The sequence below is a fragment of the Vulpes vulpes genome, chromosome 13 (genome assembly GCF_048418805.1).
Source record: "Vulpes vulpes isolate BD-2025 chromosome 13, VulVul3, whole genome shotgun sequence".
In the NCBI taxonomy this organism is placed as follows: Eukaryota; Metazoa; Chordata; class Mammalia; order Carnivora; family Canidae; genus Vulpes; species Vulpes vulpes.
This window is the reverse complement of record NC_132792.1, coordinates 27192003-27206928: the sequence shown is the minus strand read 5'-3', so window position 1 is coordinate 27206928 and position 14926 is coordinate 27192003. Positions and strand designations below refer to the sequence as shown.

At 37.8% G+C, this 14926-nt stretch overlaps 1 protein-coding gene across 1 annotated transcript in view; it reads left to right on the top strand.

Moving 5' to 3' along the window:
• Nucleotides 1–4259: 4259 nt before the first annotated feature.
• Nucleotides 4260–14926, top strand: part of PKHD1L1 (PKHD1 like 1) — a 151598-nt gene continuing 140931 nt past the window's right edge. The window contains exons 1-3 of the mRNA XM_025993358.2: nucleotides 4260–4446; nucleotides 6221–6310; nucleotides 14425–14569. Coding sequence (XP_025849143.2) covers nucleotides 4374–4446; nucleotides 6221–6310; nucleotides 14425–14569 — 308 coding nt within the window. The 5' untranslated portion in view covers nucleotides 4260–4373. The remainder of the gene's footprint in view (nucleotides 4447–6220; nucleotides 6311–14424; nucleotides 14570–14926) is intronic.

Below are 14926 nucleotides of genomic sequence, written 5' to 3'. Positions count from 1 at the left end.
GATATCCACGTGACTAAGTAATTCCCTTTAGACATTTAGATCTTTACTCAAAATTCACCTTCTCTGTGACAACTTCCTGGTCCTCCTATTTAAAACTGCATCACACTCAACCCCACCCCACTCCCCACATATGTGACATTCCTCCTTGCTTATTTGTCTTTCTTCAGCATGTATCACTTTCTAACATCTATATATTTCACCCACTTATCTTGTTTTTAGACTGTCTCCACTAAGAATGTAAGTTCTGTGAAGACAAAGATGAAAAAAAAATTACTGTTCTATTCCTACTGCTTACCATATTGAATACTTGTTGGAGGCTTAACAAGAGAATAAATCTATTCTTGTACCTCATTTTGTTCATCGTCTCTCACAATTAGGTTTAGATTCAAAATCAGGCTCTCACAGCTTATGTTCTAAGTTAAGTGAATTTGCAAGTGAACCCTTTTTGCCTTCTAGCTCTGCAAGTGTTCTTACTCTTTATCACTTTCTAATTGCTTTTATTTATTTTTAAATAAATTGATTCTTTTTTAAGATTTTATTTTATTTTTTTAAAAGATTTCATTTATTTATGAGAGAGAGAGAGAGGGGCAGAGACACAGGCAGAGGGAGAAGCAGGCTTTATGCAGGGAGCCCGACATGGGACTTGATCCTGGGTCTCCAATCCTGGGTCTCTAGGATCATGCCCTGGGCCGGAGGCAGTGCTAAACCGCTGGGCCACCCGGGCTGCCCAAGATTTTATTTTTTTTTTTATTTGAGAGAGAGAATTGGGGGTTGGGGAGCCAGGGCTGGGCAGAGGCAGACTCCCCACTGAGCAGGGAGCCTGATACAGGACTTGATCCCAGAACAGCTGGGATCACAATCTAAGCCGAAGGCAAATACTTAACGGACTGAGACACCCAGGTGCCCTTCTAATTGCTTTTAAATTGAAGGATCACTCATATGTGGAATTTAAGAAACAAAACAGAGATCATAGGGAAAGAGTGGAAAAAATAAGATGAAATCTCAGGAAATAAACTGAGGGTTGCTGGAGGAGAGGATGGTGGGAGGTGGAGTAAGTGGGTGATTACCTCATTCAAAAATTATTAAGGAGTTCACAATGGTGCCAGCAGAGCATTAAACAAAGCAGGCGTCTATGAGACCACACATATCATGTGCCCATGATGCTGGCCCTAATAGCAGGATTTTGTTATAGCTGGATTTTTTTTTTTAATTTACAAAAACATAGAATTTAGTGATCAGGAGTTGCCATTCCATTCCTATAGTCTATGATGAATCTGTATTATAAAGGCTTAAATATTCTAAAGAGGAATACAATTTAAATCATTAGTTATGTAAACCACAAAATCACTTTTTCTGGTTCCAAGTTGACTTTTGGTTATACAAATTTCTATCTAGTTATAATTATTTATTGTCACATTATCCTATCCACTTATGTTAATAATTTAAGATAAAAAATACCACTGGAAAAAAAAATACCACTGGTGGCATCTTTTGCTAGACATTGATTTATCAGATAAGTAAGTGCTCTTAAAGGGAGAAATGTTAAAGATGCTCATTCATTCAAGAGTTGAGTAAAAATCTATATATGCAAATTACAATGCTTGGCTTTTTTAAAAGTTTAAGCATTATTTAACAAGAAAATAGGCTTTTTGCTGAAATATCAACTTTCCTAAAGTCAATTAGCCAAATGATCAATTTGCTGAAAGACCAATTAGCCAACTTTGGATTAAATGAATTAATGAATGCAATTTAACAGTATTAACAGTTTGAACAAGTTGGTGAAGTATATAGAACAATTATACATACATTTTTAATATTGACTATCAAAATTAAATTGTGAATTGTATATGGATATTTGTATATTTTATATATGTATACTTGTTTCATACTTACATATATATATACTTATTCATACTTGCATATAGAGTTAACTTGTTACATATGCATATTATAAGTAACATATATAGGTTCCCTATATGGTTAACTGATTATAAGATTATTAGCTATATAGAAAGCTATAAGAAGATTAGCTATAAAGAAAATAAAGATATCTGAAAGGGACTACTATAATCTGGAAGGGACCATAACATATTTGTTAGTATGAAATAAGTAAAAAGATGAAATAGGACACAGTAGGAGTAACTACATTATATGCTAAATATTGTATGCCATTTTCTGGTTATCATAATCTGAGAATTTGGTAAAAGAATCTTAAAAATATTAAAGGTTTGGCAAAACAGAAATCAACATAAAGAGGTTCCTAATCACTTATTAATATATCCAAAATGCAGAATAAATAAATCTCACTTATTTTTCATACTGTTTTATTTTTTATTTTTTTTTCATACTGTTTTAATTATAAATTCAAAAGCATCTGAAAAATCAGAATTTTGAATTAAATTGCACTTAAATTACTTTTTAATGAAATCATCCAAAACTTAACTTAGGTCAATTTAATTTGAAAAGCATCAGAAAGAAATAAAAATTAACCAAGCAAATACAATTTTTATTCCCCTATTGCATTTTATTTTGGTTTTTGATACTGAAATACATACTTCTACACGTCACAGTTAATAACTTGAAGTGAATATTTTTGTTAATGCTGCTAAGAAATTCTTGGTAAAGTTGCTAATTATAGCTATACAACATTACAGTCTTTAAATTAAGTAAATTTGGCAAATAATTAACCAGCAAATTGGCATTCAACAAGCTTTCTGCTAATTGACCTACTTCCAGATAGCGGATGGGAGGATGAGTAGAAGCTGCAGGAACATCAATTTTCAGGAAGAAGATGTAAGAGAAAAATATGAGATACAAGTGATTGGAGAAGTAGGAGGAAACCCAAGACTCTTCAGAGGAATGGAATTTCAAGAAAGATGTTAACAGTGTCATATGCTACAAAGAGTTCCAAGAGTAAGAAGGTCAGTGGTACCTTGCAGGCACTATTTTCAGTAGGATGGTGACATGGGCAGTCAATTTGTAGAAAATTATGAGATGAAAGTAATTAACCAAAGCCAACAATAACAACAAAATTAATCCTCAATGAGCTAAACATAAACTCTTAAAGCACAAAGATCTAATTTTATTATTTTACTTATTTTAGAATTCTATTTATTTTTTTTAAAGATTTTTATTTATTCATAAGAGACACACAGAGAGAGGCAGAGACATAGGCAGAGGGAGAAGCATCTCTCTGCAGGGAGCCTGATGTGGGACTGGATCCCAGGACCCCGGGATCATGACCTGAGCCAAAGGCAGACGCTCAACCACTGAGACACCCAGGTGCCCCCTCTCTTCTATTTCTTCTGTCTTCCCTCCCAACTAGAGTAGTCCAATTTGGCAAATACAGCATGCTGAGTTAAATATGAATTTCAAAGACAATGAATAATTTTTAGTATAAAGATGTCCTAAGCATTGCAAAACCTCACCAGAAGTGTGCTAAATTGGGAGCGATGGAGGGGCTAAGAGCACTGGCTCCGGAGTCACTGCTTGAGTCCTCACTGGGCACTTAGTTATATGTCCATGGGCAAGTTAGTCAACCTTCCGTGCCTCAGGCGACAGCTTGGAGCACCCGGGGTAGGGGGTGGATAAGAATAGTAATCATAATTAATAGTAATAGTAATAGTCCTTTGGGGATTATTGTGAGTTGAAGTCCCTAAAGCACTGGGCATGGTGTTTGGGACAGGCAGAGAAATCAATACATACGATTGTCAATGAAAGGAACAACACTAATGTCTACGAATGTGAAGGGGGGAAATGTGTGGGGTTTGTGTATTGGATGGACGTCTAGGTCCACCCGGGGATAGTTAGTAGCCAAAGCACACGGGCGAAGGAAAGTATGCAGGCCTAGAACTTAATAACGGGGAGGGGGGATCCCTGGGTGGCGCAGCGGTTTGGCGCCTGCCTTTGGCCCAGGGCGCGGTCCTGGAGACCCGGGATCGAGTCCCACGTCGGGCTCCCGGTGCATGGAGCCTGCTTCTCCCTCTGCCTGTGTCTCTGCCTCTCCTCTCTCTCTCTCTCTCTCTCTCTCTCTGTGACTATCATAAATAAATATAAATTCAAAAAAAATAAAAATCAAGGGGAGGGGGCGGGGCTCATGGAAAACTCGCCCATTGATCCCTCTTGCCAAAAGGAGTGGGGTCATCACACTTGTGGGGACGGCTTGGGCGTCAGCACTCAGCGGGGCGGGCGGCTGGTTCGCGGGCGCCGGGAGCGCGTCCGCGGGCAGATCCAGGGCGGGGCGGGGCGGGGCCGAGTTCGCCGCGCGCGTGGGAAGGGCCGTGCGCGCCGCGGGTCCCGCTCCGCGAGCCCAGCCCTGCACCCGCGGCGCCTGCGAGCCAGCGGCGCGCGCAGACTGCGGGGCTGACGCGGCGATGGGACACCTGTGGCTCTTGGCAACCTGGGGCCTGTGGGGGCTGCTCCTGGGCGCCGCGGACCCCCGCGCAGGTAACTGCTCCGGGGCGCGAGGGGCGGGACTGCGGGGCACCAGCCCGGAGCCGAGGCTGCGATCCTGGGGGCCTGGGACCTGGAAGGGGGGCCTCACAGACAGACAGACAGACACGCACACACACAGAAGTTAGAGCGGAGGGATTGCTCTTAAGCCAGAAGAGTTACTGCTTGAATTCTAGAACCTCACCGCCCCCACTCGCAGGGGACTCAATCGAAAAAGACCCCCTTAACTGGGGGTGGAGGCAGGCACACAATCTGAGTCCTCTCCCACTTTTCTTGGGCCCCTTTCCCCCACCGAACGGAGGGCAGTGTCCCCCAGTAGGGCAGGAATGGGTCTCTGTGGCCGCTTGTCAGTCACTTCCAGGGGCAGCGGCCCTCAGCCTTCAAAGTAATCCCCAGGAGAGGGTTGGAAGAGACTGATAAGATAAGAAATTGGAGTTGTCCCGTGGAGATAAGGGAGGATGAACCTGAGATAGGTGAGGAGCAGCGCGGTCTTGGAGATAGGATCCAGAGCCCTCGCTGGAGTTTCCTGCTCTTGGCTGGGGGCTGCTCGAAGTTATAAATGTGCTGAAGCAGCATCAGCCTTGGAGCTCTTGGCAAAGTCAGACCCGTAGTACAGAAGACATTTGAAGTCCATGCTAAGCTTCTTGCAGGCCCGGGTGAACTCTAGGATTATGATGTCTTTAACCTTTTCTCATACATCTATTTCAAACAGTAATTTCTATAGCTTTTCTTTTTGTGTCCACTTTAGTTTTTTCCACCTCCTTTGGGAATTGTAACTGGATCTAATAATTACCAGATTTGTGCAGTTTAAGCAGAAAACAAACCATTTTAGCCACCGTGTATCTTTGAGTTGTTTTAAAGCATACTGATAGTTCTCTTGAGAAGCAGCTCACTCACCCCTGTGTTTGCATAGGCACCTCCCTCTTTCTAGAACTCTTTATCTCTCCGATAGGTGGTCCTGTCTAGCTATTAGTATTTGCTGTTGAGATGCAGCAGGGACACCCCTTCTTTTAAGAAGCCAGTGTGACCCTACTGAATAACGAAGAAGGGAGTGAACTGCTCCTTCTTAGTTACCCATGGCCCATCTACTCTCTTGTCACTCTGTACAAAAGTCAAGACAGTTAATACATTTTTATATCCTCAGGACCTTTATACCATTCATTGAATGAATTAGTGACCAGTAGAGTAAGAACTTACTATCATCAGGAGGCTAAAAAGATCCCAGAAATGATCTTTCCTGAAGTCTTACTTGGTCACAGAAAACAATTTCTTCTTTAAATACACCATTAGGTTGTGTACCTGGACTATTCTCTGCATCTTCATTTATTCTTTGCTTTTCTTAATTGCTTTTATAATGAATGGCCTATTTCTCCCCAATGTTGTTTTTCCAGCATCGTCTGCTACTGTGTGGGCTGCTAAATGCAGTGGAACTACAGTTTAGTTGAGCACTACATGAAATTAAGGGTTTAATAAATGTTTTATAAATAGGTAAGAGTGATGAAAATCATCATGTATTATTCCTGCTCTTTGTGGCACAAAAGGGAGTGCTTTGCATAAAACCAATGAGTATTAATTAAGTTAATGACTTATTTCCCTGTCAAGTCATTGGTTACTAGTAGAGCCGCAGATAAAATATAGGTGTATTTACTTTCAGGCCTATAATTTTCATGATGTTTTTCTTACAACATTATAATATGTGGTATCAAATTTGATGCTTGAATTGAAATACTTGACACTTTTACCATTACTGTGTTTTAATATCTTTCAGATGGCTCTAAAATAATTCCCAAAGTCACAGAAATAATACCTAAATATGGCAGCATAAATGGAGCGACAAGGCTGACTATCAAAGGAGAAGGTATGATGGCCCGCTCTTTTTTCTTTTGGCCAAAGTTGAGGTATTTTAAAGACCATTTCACTTTTAGACCTTTCTGGTCTTAAAAAAAATCCACAAAAAATGTTCTATGTTTCTGCATTTGGCCAGGGTAGTAAAACTCTACCCCTTTGACAGCTAACAAAATCCTTAAGAGTCTCTACCAACTTGATCATCTGAATTGATACTACAATTACTTGCTTAATTTAATTCCCAAAATCTGGATTATAATGACTGAACTGAAAGAAACATCTTTAACTCAACTTTGCAATTATTTGCTTTGCTCTTCATGGGTCTAATAACATTTATCTTTATATCAAATATAACATGGGGGGGGGCTTGGGAGGTAGAATGTTTAATAAGAGGGAGTGCTAGAGATATAGAATGTTAATGAAGACAGAAAGGCAATTGAAAGCAAAACTTTGGATCCATTCTCCTGCCACCCAGTCCTTATCAAATGTTTCATCAAAGCATGGGTTATGTATGACTCTATCTCCTTGCCTAGTCTTGAAAGAAAACATTGTAGGCAAGCAGTGAATTTATTTAATGAGTAACTCTGCCTAAGATTAAATAGAAATATGTGGTTCTTTTAGTCCTATGGTCTCTACCATCTAAATTATAGTACTATTCAGCTTATGAATTTTTGAAGGTTGGGAAAGAAAACATTTTTAAAAATACCAAAAACTATTATCTGGTCTTGAAAATAGAAAGAGAAATGAGAAGTTTTTCAGTTAGAATTGACAGAGCAAGATATTTAATTATTCTGTCAGATATTTTGAAATGTCTTTCAATACTTCTAAGTAACATTTCTACAGAATTCAGTCTCTCAGTGATATATTTAAAATGGCTTATGCATGTAAATTGTGAAGAACATAATTTGGATTAAAGTTTGCTCGTTTTTTTGTTGCTTAGAGTTAAATACCCAAAGGCAATGCATTTGTTAAAGACTATTTTAAAAGTGTCTTTATCCATTGTTCCCTTAAATTGCTGTTAAGATACTGTGTCCTTGGAAGCTATTAGGTTTTTAACAGAGATTTAAAAGCCAGGAGAGAAATGCTTAGATTAAAACAAAACAAAACAAAATAACTACTCAGCTATTTCTTTCTTCATGGACACCTGAACTTTTTCTGATCCAGGAGCCATGGCTTGAGTTTTAGTACATAGACCCAGATGGCCCTTAGTTATAAATACAGAACAAAACAAAATATTCTATTCTTAACGCATTTTGGAAGAACGTCTTTATGAATTTAGCTATATAACCTTTGCTTCTTTCATGGACTTTCTGAGTCACAGTATATGTGTGTCACTAGTGTCATGGTGAATTTCTAGTTTTCCCCTCGGTCTCAATTTCTGAATGCTCTTGACAGAGAATCATAGAATAGTTAAATCCTATTGGAATTGCAGATACCTGCATCTCCACCCTGATTTATTTTCCCTCTTCCTGCCTTAGCCACATACTGTATTCAACTAAAAATGGGTTAGCATGTGTCTTTCTCAGAGGCTGAGTCTATGTACTGTTTTATATAGGTTTTCAGGGCCCATGATATGCATAGAATGTAAATTTATGCAACACACCAGACCTCCAAAACTACAGAAGTGTAGTACTTGAACAAAATTTATTTGGAGGAACTACATTCACATAATCCATCAGTGTTGCCTCTGACCCATCTTTATGTTTAGATTTGCATGCACAGCTAATTTATTAATCACAGAAGAACATTTTCTAAATGGAATTGTAACTGCTAGATGATTACTTAAATGTTGGTCCCATGTAACTATAAAAATGTTTTATTTTTGTAAAGTCATGATGAAAAAATTAAATGTTATAGAAATGTTTGACTTAGAAAGTGAGTTCTCTGAAATTCTACCTTCTAGAAAGATCTACTATTAATATTTTGGTATTTTGGTAATAAATGGCCAATTGACTTTTGGCCATTTCCACACATCATATTTGCCTAAGCAAAAATTTGCGACTATATTACTTTGTTCTAAAGGCTGTCCTTCAGGAGCCAAAGATAGATCATTTTACCATTATGATGCCCAAGTAAAAGTGTTCTGAGCAATGGCATGATCATGGAAATAATTGTGTCTCTAAGAGGACTGATTTAATGAGGGGTGTTAGCATTTTGATGATTAGTTCTGGAGTGTTTCTAACTTTATACCTGTATTTCTCAGTTGTCTTTCTTAATCGGTCTCTTTACTTAAAAAAAAAAAAAGAAAAGTTAAATGGAAGGAATAGTATTTTACTTTTTACCTCTTTCCCCTAGGTAATTCTCTATTTCATGTATTTTTATCTAACTGAAGTGTTGAATTAGATAATTTTTGTAATATTATGGAAAACACGGGGACTTTGGTCCTGTCTTCCTGGTTTTCAGTCCATCTTCGCCCCTTCCCACTATGTGACTGGGGCAGGTAACCCCCCTAAGCCTCAGCTTTCTCATCTGTAAAGTAGGATATTGCTTCATACCTGGTGGGGCTGTTGTGAATATTGAAAAGGATGATGTATCTAAGGTACCCATATATACTATTTGTTCCACAAATTAGAGCTATTTTATTTCTGTTATTTTGTTTTATTTCTGTATATTTTTTTTGCATTTATGTCACAGGTTTGTTTTCATTCTTGAGAAATTATCCTTCATCACACTGCACTTTTCCTTCTCATTGTTTTGCATGTTACAACTTTTGAGTAGGTTTATACTCTCTCAACCCTGTGTTTTTTTAACTGGAGAAATCCAAACAGCCTACATTGTACATGGCAACTGCTGGCTTTAACGACACTGACATTTTCCATGATAGCAGCACAGGCTGATATCAGGAGAACCAGGTTTGCGTGCCTGGCAAGTCTTGTCTCCAGTTTTTCTGCAAAAGAAAAAAACACACCAACATGCCAGGAATTTCCATCTGAAGCCTCAACCTTTTCTGTTTCCAGGGTACACTCAACCCTTCCTGTAATCTTTGTGCTTTGGAGTACTTCCAGTGGTATCCTCTTTATACCCAATTTTTAAATTCAGAATTATACTTGTATATTGAAATTCTTTTTTAGAGGTGATTCCTTTGTACACAATACAAAAGATAGTTGTGTTTTTTAAGCAATATTTGTAATGAGGAAAAATGTTACTGACTTGGCTCATGTTTTCCCATGGATTTTACTCCTATGAGGTGTATGTGTGTGTGTATATATATATATGTGTGTGTGTGTGTGGGTGTGTGTATGACATAAATTTTGATGACATAAATATGATATAAAAATATATACGACAATAAATACACATGTGACATTAAATATATATATATGACATTAAAACAACTCAGCAAAAAACATAACATCTTTTGTTGATTTTATTTTTTACGATTGTATTTGTCTCAGGAATGCTGAAGAACAAATCTGTGTTACCATACCAATTTTGTGACATGTGCCTAATAGGAAAATAAATACATGTATCACATCCTGAGCCACGCCACAAGTAAAACTTTCCATACTTTAGTTAGTTGCCAGCAGCCCTTCTGTGTATTTCAAGCTCAACGTGAACTCCAAAGATAAGCAGAAGTTGGCAAAAGAAAAGAGCAGGTTTACAAGTAACTTGCTTTTCTGTGCTTTCCTGTATCTTTTCAAAATTTCATTTTAGCAGTAATTGCAGTCATAGAATCAAAACTTCAGATTCAATGCAAATATCTTTCACACGTCAAATTGATACTTATCTTTGTACTTTAGCTTATAATTGGATGAGTTCTGTTGGTTACAATTTAAGCTTAGAGGAAGAAAGTGGTGTGTACTCAAATCCCTACCCTTTGTTGAGTGTCTGCTTATTTTTTCTGCATATAAAAGATAGGAAATGAGCTAAGAACATAGGGTCTGAAGGAAGTTACATATGGTAATGGGTAATAGCTTTAGAGTGTATGTTTTTAAATATTGTTTTACTCCGAATATTGCAGGTGCCAGGTTGACATCTACAACCTGGATTTGGATCCTAGCCATCCATTTATTAGTTTTCTGTTATTCAAAAGGGATTACGTTAACACTGAACTTAAATTTCAGGATTTTTGTGACCAATAATAAGATCCAATAATAAGATCCAATCCTCATTTCATCTTCCTAACAATCCAATAAATAGGCGATTATGGTCATCTTTCTTTTCTTTTTTTTTCTTTTTTTTTTCTTTCTTTCTTTCTTTCTTTCTTTCTTTCTTTCTTTCTTTCTTTCTTTCTTTCTCTTTCTTTCTTTCTTTCTTTCTTTCTTTCTTTCTTTCTTTCTTTCTTTCTTTCTATTTATTCATGAGAGACACACAGAGAGAGAGACAGAGACATAGACAGAGGGAGAAGCAAGCTCCCTTTGAGGAGCCTGATACAGGACTCGATCCCTGGACCCCAGGGATCACAATCTGAGCCAAAAGTGGGTCCGCAACCACTGAGCCACCCAGGTGCCCCTATGGTCATTTTTCTGATAAGAAGATTAAGAATGAGAGAGTTTATATCTAGAATTTGAACACCCGAAGGTTCACAGCAAGGATATGTTGGAGCTAGGATTCCAATCCAGGATGTTAGGGTTCCTTTAAATAGCACTATCTCAAACAAGCAACTTTCCCAGAGCTGGAGTTTAGGGGCTTTGGCATTTGGTGAACATCTGGCCCAGTGAAGTCCTTAAACTAAGCAATTCATGTTTTAATGGGCCTTTTTAGAAACACTGAAAATGTTTAATAACTTAAAAAGCAATAACATCAGAGATATCTAGCAACCCCAGTTCAGCCACATCAGCTGTTAAGGGTTATTTAATGTGAGCATGTGTGGTAGTAGTGTTTTCTGAAGCATACTGCAAAACTACATGATAATTTAAAGTAAATATCTAAAATTTATTTATTTCTTCTAACAAAAGCAGTATATATACACATAGGATTTGGAGTTAAATCCAAATCTTTGGGTTTAACTTTTTTCCTGGTTTACTGATTTTAAGTTTATTATTGTACTGTGCTTATGCACTGCAGGTGATTAAATTCTGAAATGCAAATAGCTTATAAATTTACTTTAAGGACATGGAGGCAAAGGAAAAATCTTCATTATTTCAAAAATATTATTAGTTATCAATTTGGCAATAGTAGTGTTTTAATGTTAAGTACCTTGCAATACTTAGAGAAAAGTAACATTTGAAAACGCACATACTTTCAGAACTCAGAATTCAGAAGTTTTAGATTTTGAAATGATCGAGGCAAAAATTATTTATTTACTAATTTAACTTTATTCCAGAAAATATTATAACATTGACAAACTTACAGGTTTACTCTGCATATTAGAATATTATTAAGTATATTTTAAACATTTTTATTAGGAGAATATTTAATTATAGGATTTAATCAATAGAACAGTATCCAATTAATCTTTTTTTAAAAAAGATTTTATTTATTTATTCATGAGAGACAGAGAGAGTGGCAGAGACATGGGCAGAGAGAGAAGCAGGCTCCCTGGGGGAACTTGATGCAGGACTCGATCCCAGGACCCCAGGATTATGACCTGAGCTAAAGTTAGATACTCAACCACTGAACTAGTCAAGCATCCCAGTATCCAATTAATCTTAACCATAGGTTTTATTTTGGGGGTTTATTTCAAAATTGAATGTTGTTCCAGCAATATAATATACTTTTATGTGGCATAAAATTACTTAATGGATATTTTACTACTTCTAAATCTAGTTTTGAATTTTCATGTATTTACAATAAGATTAAAATAACTTTCATCAATTAAAAAAATAATTTTCTGCTCTGTTTCATATCATCCATTTCTCTGGTTCTGTTGAATCACACCCATTAGCATGCAAACATACTGTTATTTCACCATCCTGAAAAAAACAAGAGCAAAATCAGCAAGCTACCTCTTGCTCCACACCCCCTTCTAACTACCATCCATGTCTGTTTCCCTTTATGGTAAAAATCCCCAAAAGGTATCAGTATTTATTCTCTTCACTGATTATCCTCTAATATTCTCTTGGCCCCATGCCACTCATTTATCCATCACTCACTGAAACAGCATCTTCGCTGCTGTCCCTAGTCTTTATTCTCAGAATAGCAGCTAGTGAATGTTGGAAAGTGTAAGTCACACCATGCCATCCCTCTGTTGTGAAGCCTCCCATACTTCTTCACTCATGAAAATAATCTAAATGCCTCAATTTCTGGTCTCATATCCTACCACTCTCCTCACACATACTTCTCCAACCATGCTTGCTAATTCTTGAATCCAGAGACATGCTCCCACACAAGGCCCTGAACAATAAAATCCCTCTATCTAAAATGCACTTGCCATGGATTTCTTCTGGCTTACTCCTTCCAGAAAGCTTCCTTGACCATTTATGTCACATCACATGCTGCCTATTTCCCAGGAACAAGGCTGGGAAATCATAAACAAGAAGGTCTCGTAAAGAGGCATGTGAAGGTGGTCATGGTATGAGCACAAAGCATGCAGATCTATGTCTCAAGTTAATTCCTACAAGAAAGGATACCTCATAGAGGAAACAGAAAAACCATATTGATTGAATGACTCATTCAGGAACTTCTCTCTTTGGCTACCTCAATGCTTGTGCAATGGACCCATGAACAGAGGGGCCATGGGAGGAAGATGGTGCCTGAGCTAACACCATGGACTCCCCTTTCACCAAGGCTAAGCTATCCACTGCAGTTGCTGAATACCTGACCTGCCAGTAGCAGAGACCCACACTGAGATGTCAATAGGGGCCATCCCTCAGGAAGTCCACCAGCTATTAAGGGACAAATTGACTACATTACTCCCCTTCTCTCATGTAAAAAACAGAGGTACGTTATTGCTGGAACAGACACTTGCTCCAGGTACAGATTTTGCCTTCCCTATCCACAGTGCCTCTGCCAGCCGCATCTTCTGAATACTTCCAGGGTCTGAGTTGCTTCCACGAAATTCCATAAAATAGTGCCTCAGAACAGGAACACATTTACAATGAAAAAGTTGTTACTGTGGGCATATTGCCACAAAATATGCCATAGGCATATTGCCTATGTCACTCTGAAACCTGTGGCCCAGTAGAATAATGGAATGGTTTATAAAAGGCAAGCCTAAGATTCCAGCTTGGGAACAACCTCCAGTGGGGTAGGATGCTGGCCTCCATCATATGCTGTATGCATTGATCCAATGGCGGATACATGCTACTGTTTCCTGATAGAACGCGTGGAGCCGGAAAGGAATGGTTACTCTCTGCCATTATCACTCCCAGTGATCTGGAAACTGAGCTGTGCTTTCTGTCCTTGCAGCTTTAGCTTCTGCTGGATTTGGGGTCTGAGTTTCCAGTTAGAGAATACTTTTGCCAGGGATCCCTATATGGCTTCCACTGAACTGAAACTACCACTACTACTTGATCAGTTTGAATTCATCAAACATAATTAGTAGACTACTAGAGATAATCAGTTCTGAGGATCCTGAAGAGGTAGGGAAGGATATGTGTGGAATTCAGGGTACTCATGAGGGTATGTCTTGGCTTCCGTGTCCCGTGAGAACTGTGAACAAGCAATTGTGGCAACTACAACCTAACAAAGGTAAAGCAAGTAAGGGCTCAGACCCTCAGGAGGAAGGCTCTGTCACTCCATTAGCTGAAGGGCTGGTTAAGGGTAAGGAAATCTACAATGGGTGGTAAAGAGGGGGTATGGTGAATATCCATTATAGCTTCAGGACCAGTTGTATTAATTTGGCCTGTATCTTGTCCTGCTAACCCTCTTGTATTACATCTTCTGTCTCATCTGGCCTGGTTTTTTTCATAATAGTTATCCTCAGCAGATAGAGTGTCTGATAGGGGCAGGGGAAGAGTCTATTTTCTCCAGCTCTCCACACCCTGCCACTGGAATATAAGCTATTATTCTGTGCCTGGCAAATAATAGGTTCTCAAGCATTACTTTTTGTGAATAAATGAATTGAAGGCAATTTTTTAGTCTTCCAAAGAGGATTACAATCATAGGGATAAATATAAAATAGGTTAACTGCTTACTTCAGGGCTATTCCTTATTATTTATTTATGATTCAATACTGAGTAACAATTGTTAGATCTTTGAAAACAGAGTTCCATTAATAATAATTTAGTGTTTTTACTTTTCCAGGTTTTGCTCAAGCAAACCAGTTTAACTATGGAGTTGATAATGCTGAGTTGGGAAATAGAGTGCAGTTAGTTTCTTCTTTCCGATCAATTTCTTGTGATGTAGAAAAAGATTCAAGTCATTCAACTCAAATTACATGCTATACCAGGTATGTTTTGTAGTATGCTTAATAAGAGCATTTTATCATGTATGTATTAGTATTAGATACTTTTTTATATACTCTATTATAATAATATTTTCCGATGATCAGCTATTTTTTATTTCATAATGTTTAGACCATTTTATAACTTTGTTTTATTCAGTGTAACGCTCTTTCCACATATTGGCACAAAAAAATAAACTCTATATCCTCTCCCCTGTTATTGGAGCTATTATCTTATCATTATTGATCTTTTTTAGAAGATAAATGACAACTATTAAATTGTAATGATGCTCCTCAAAATATCAAAATTATGCTTTCTTGTATAGTTTGATTAATTTTGTTCAAAACCTTGACACAGTGATT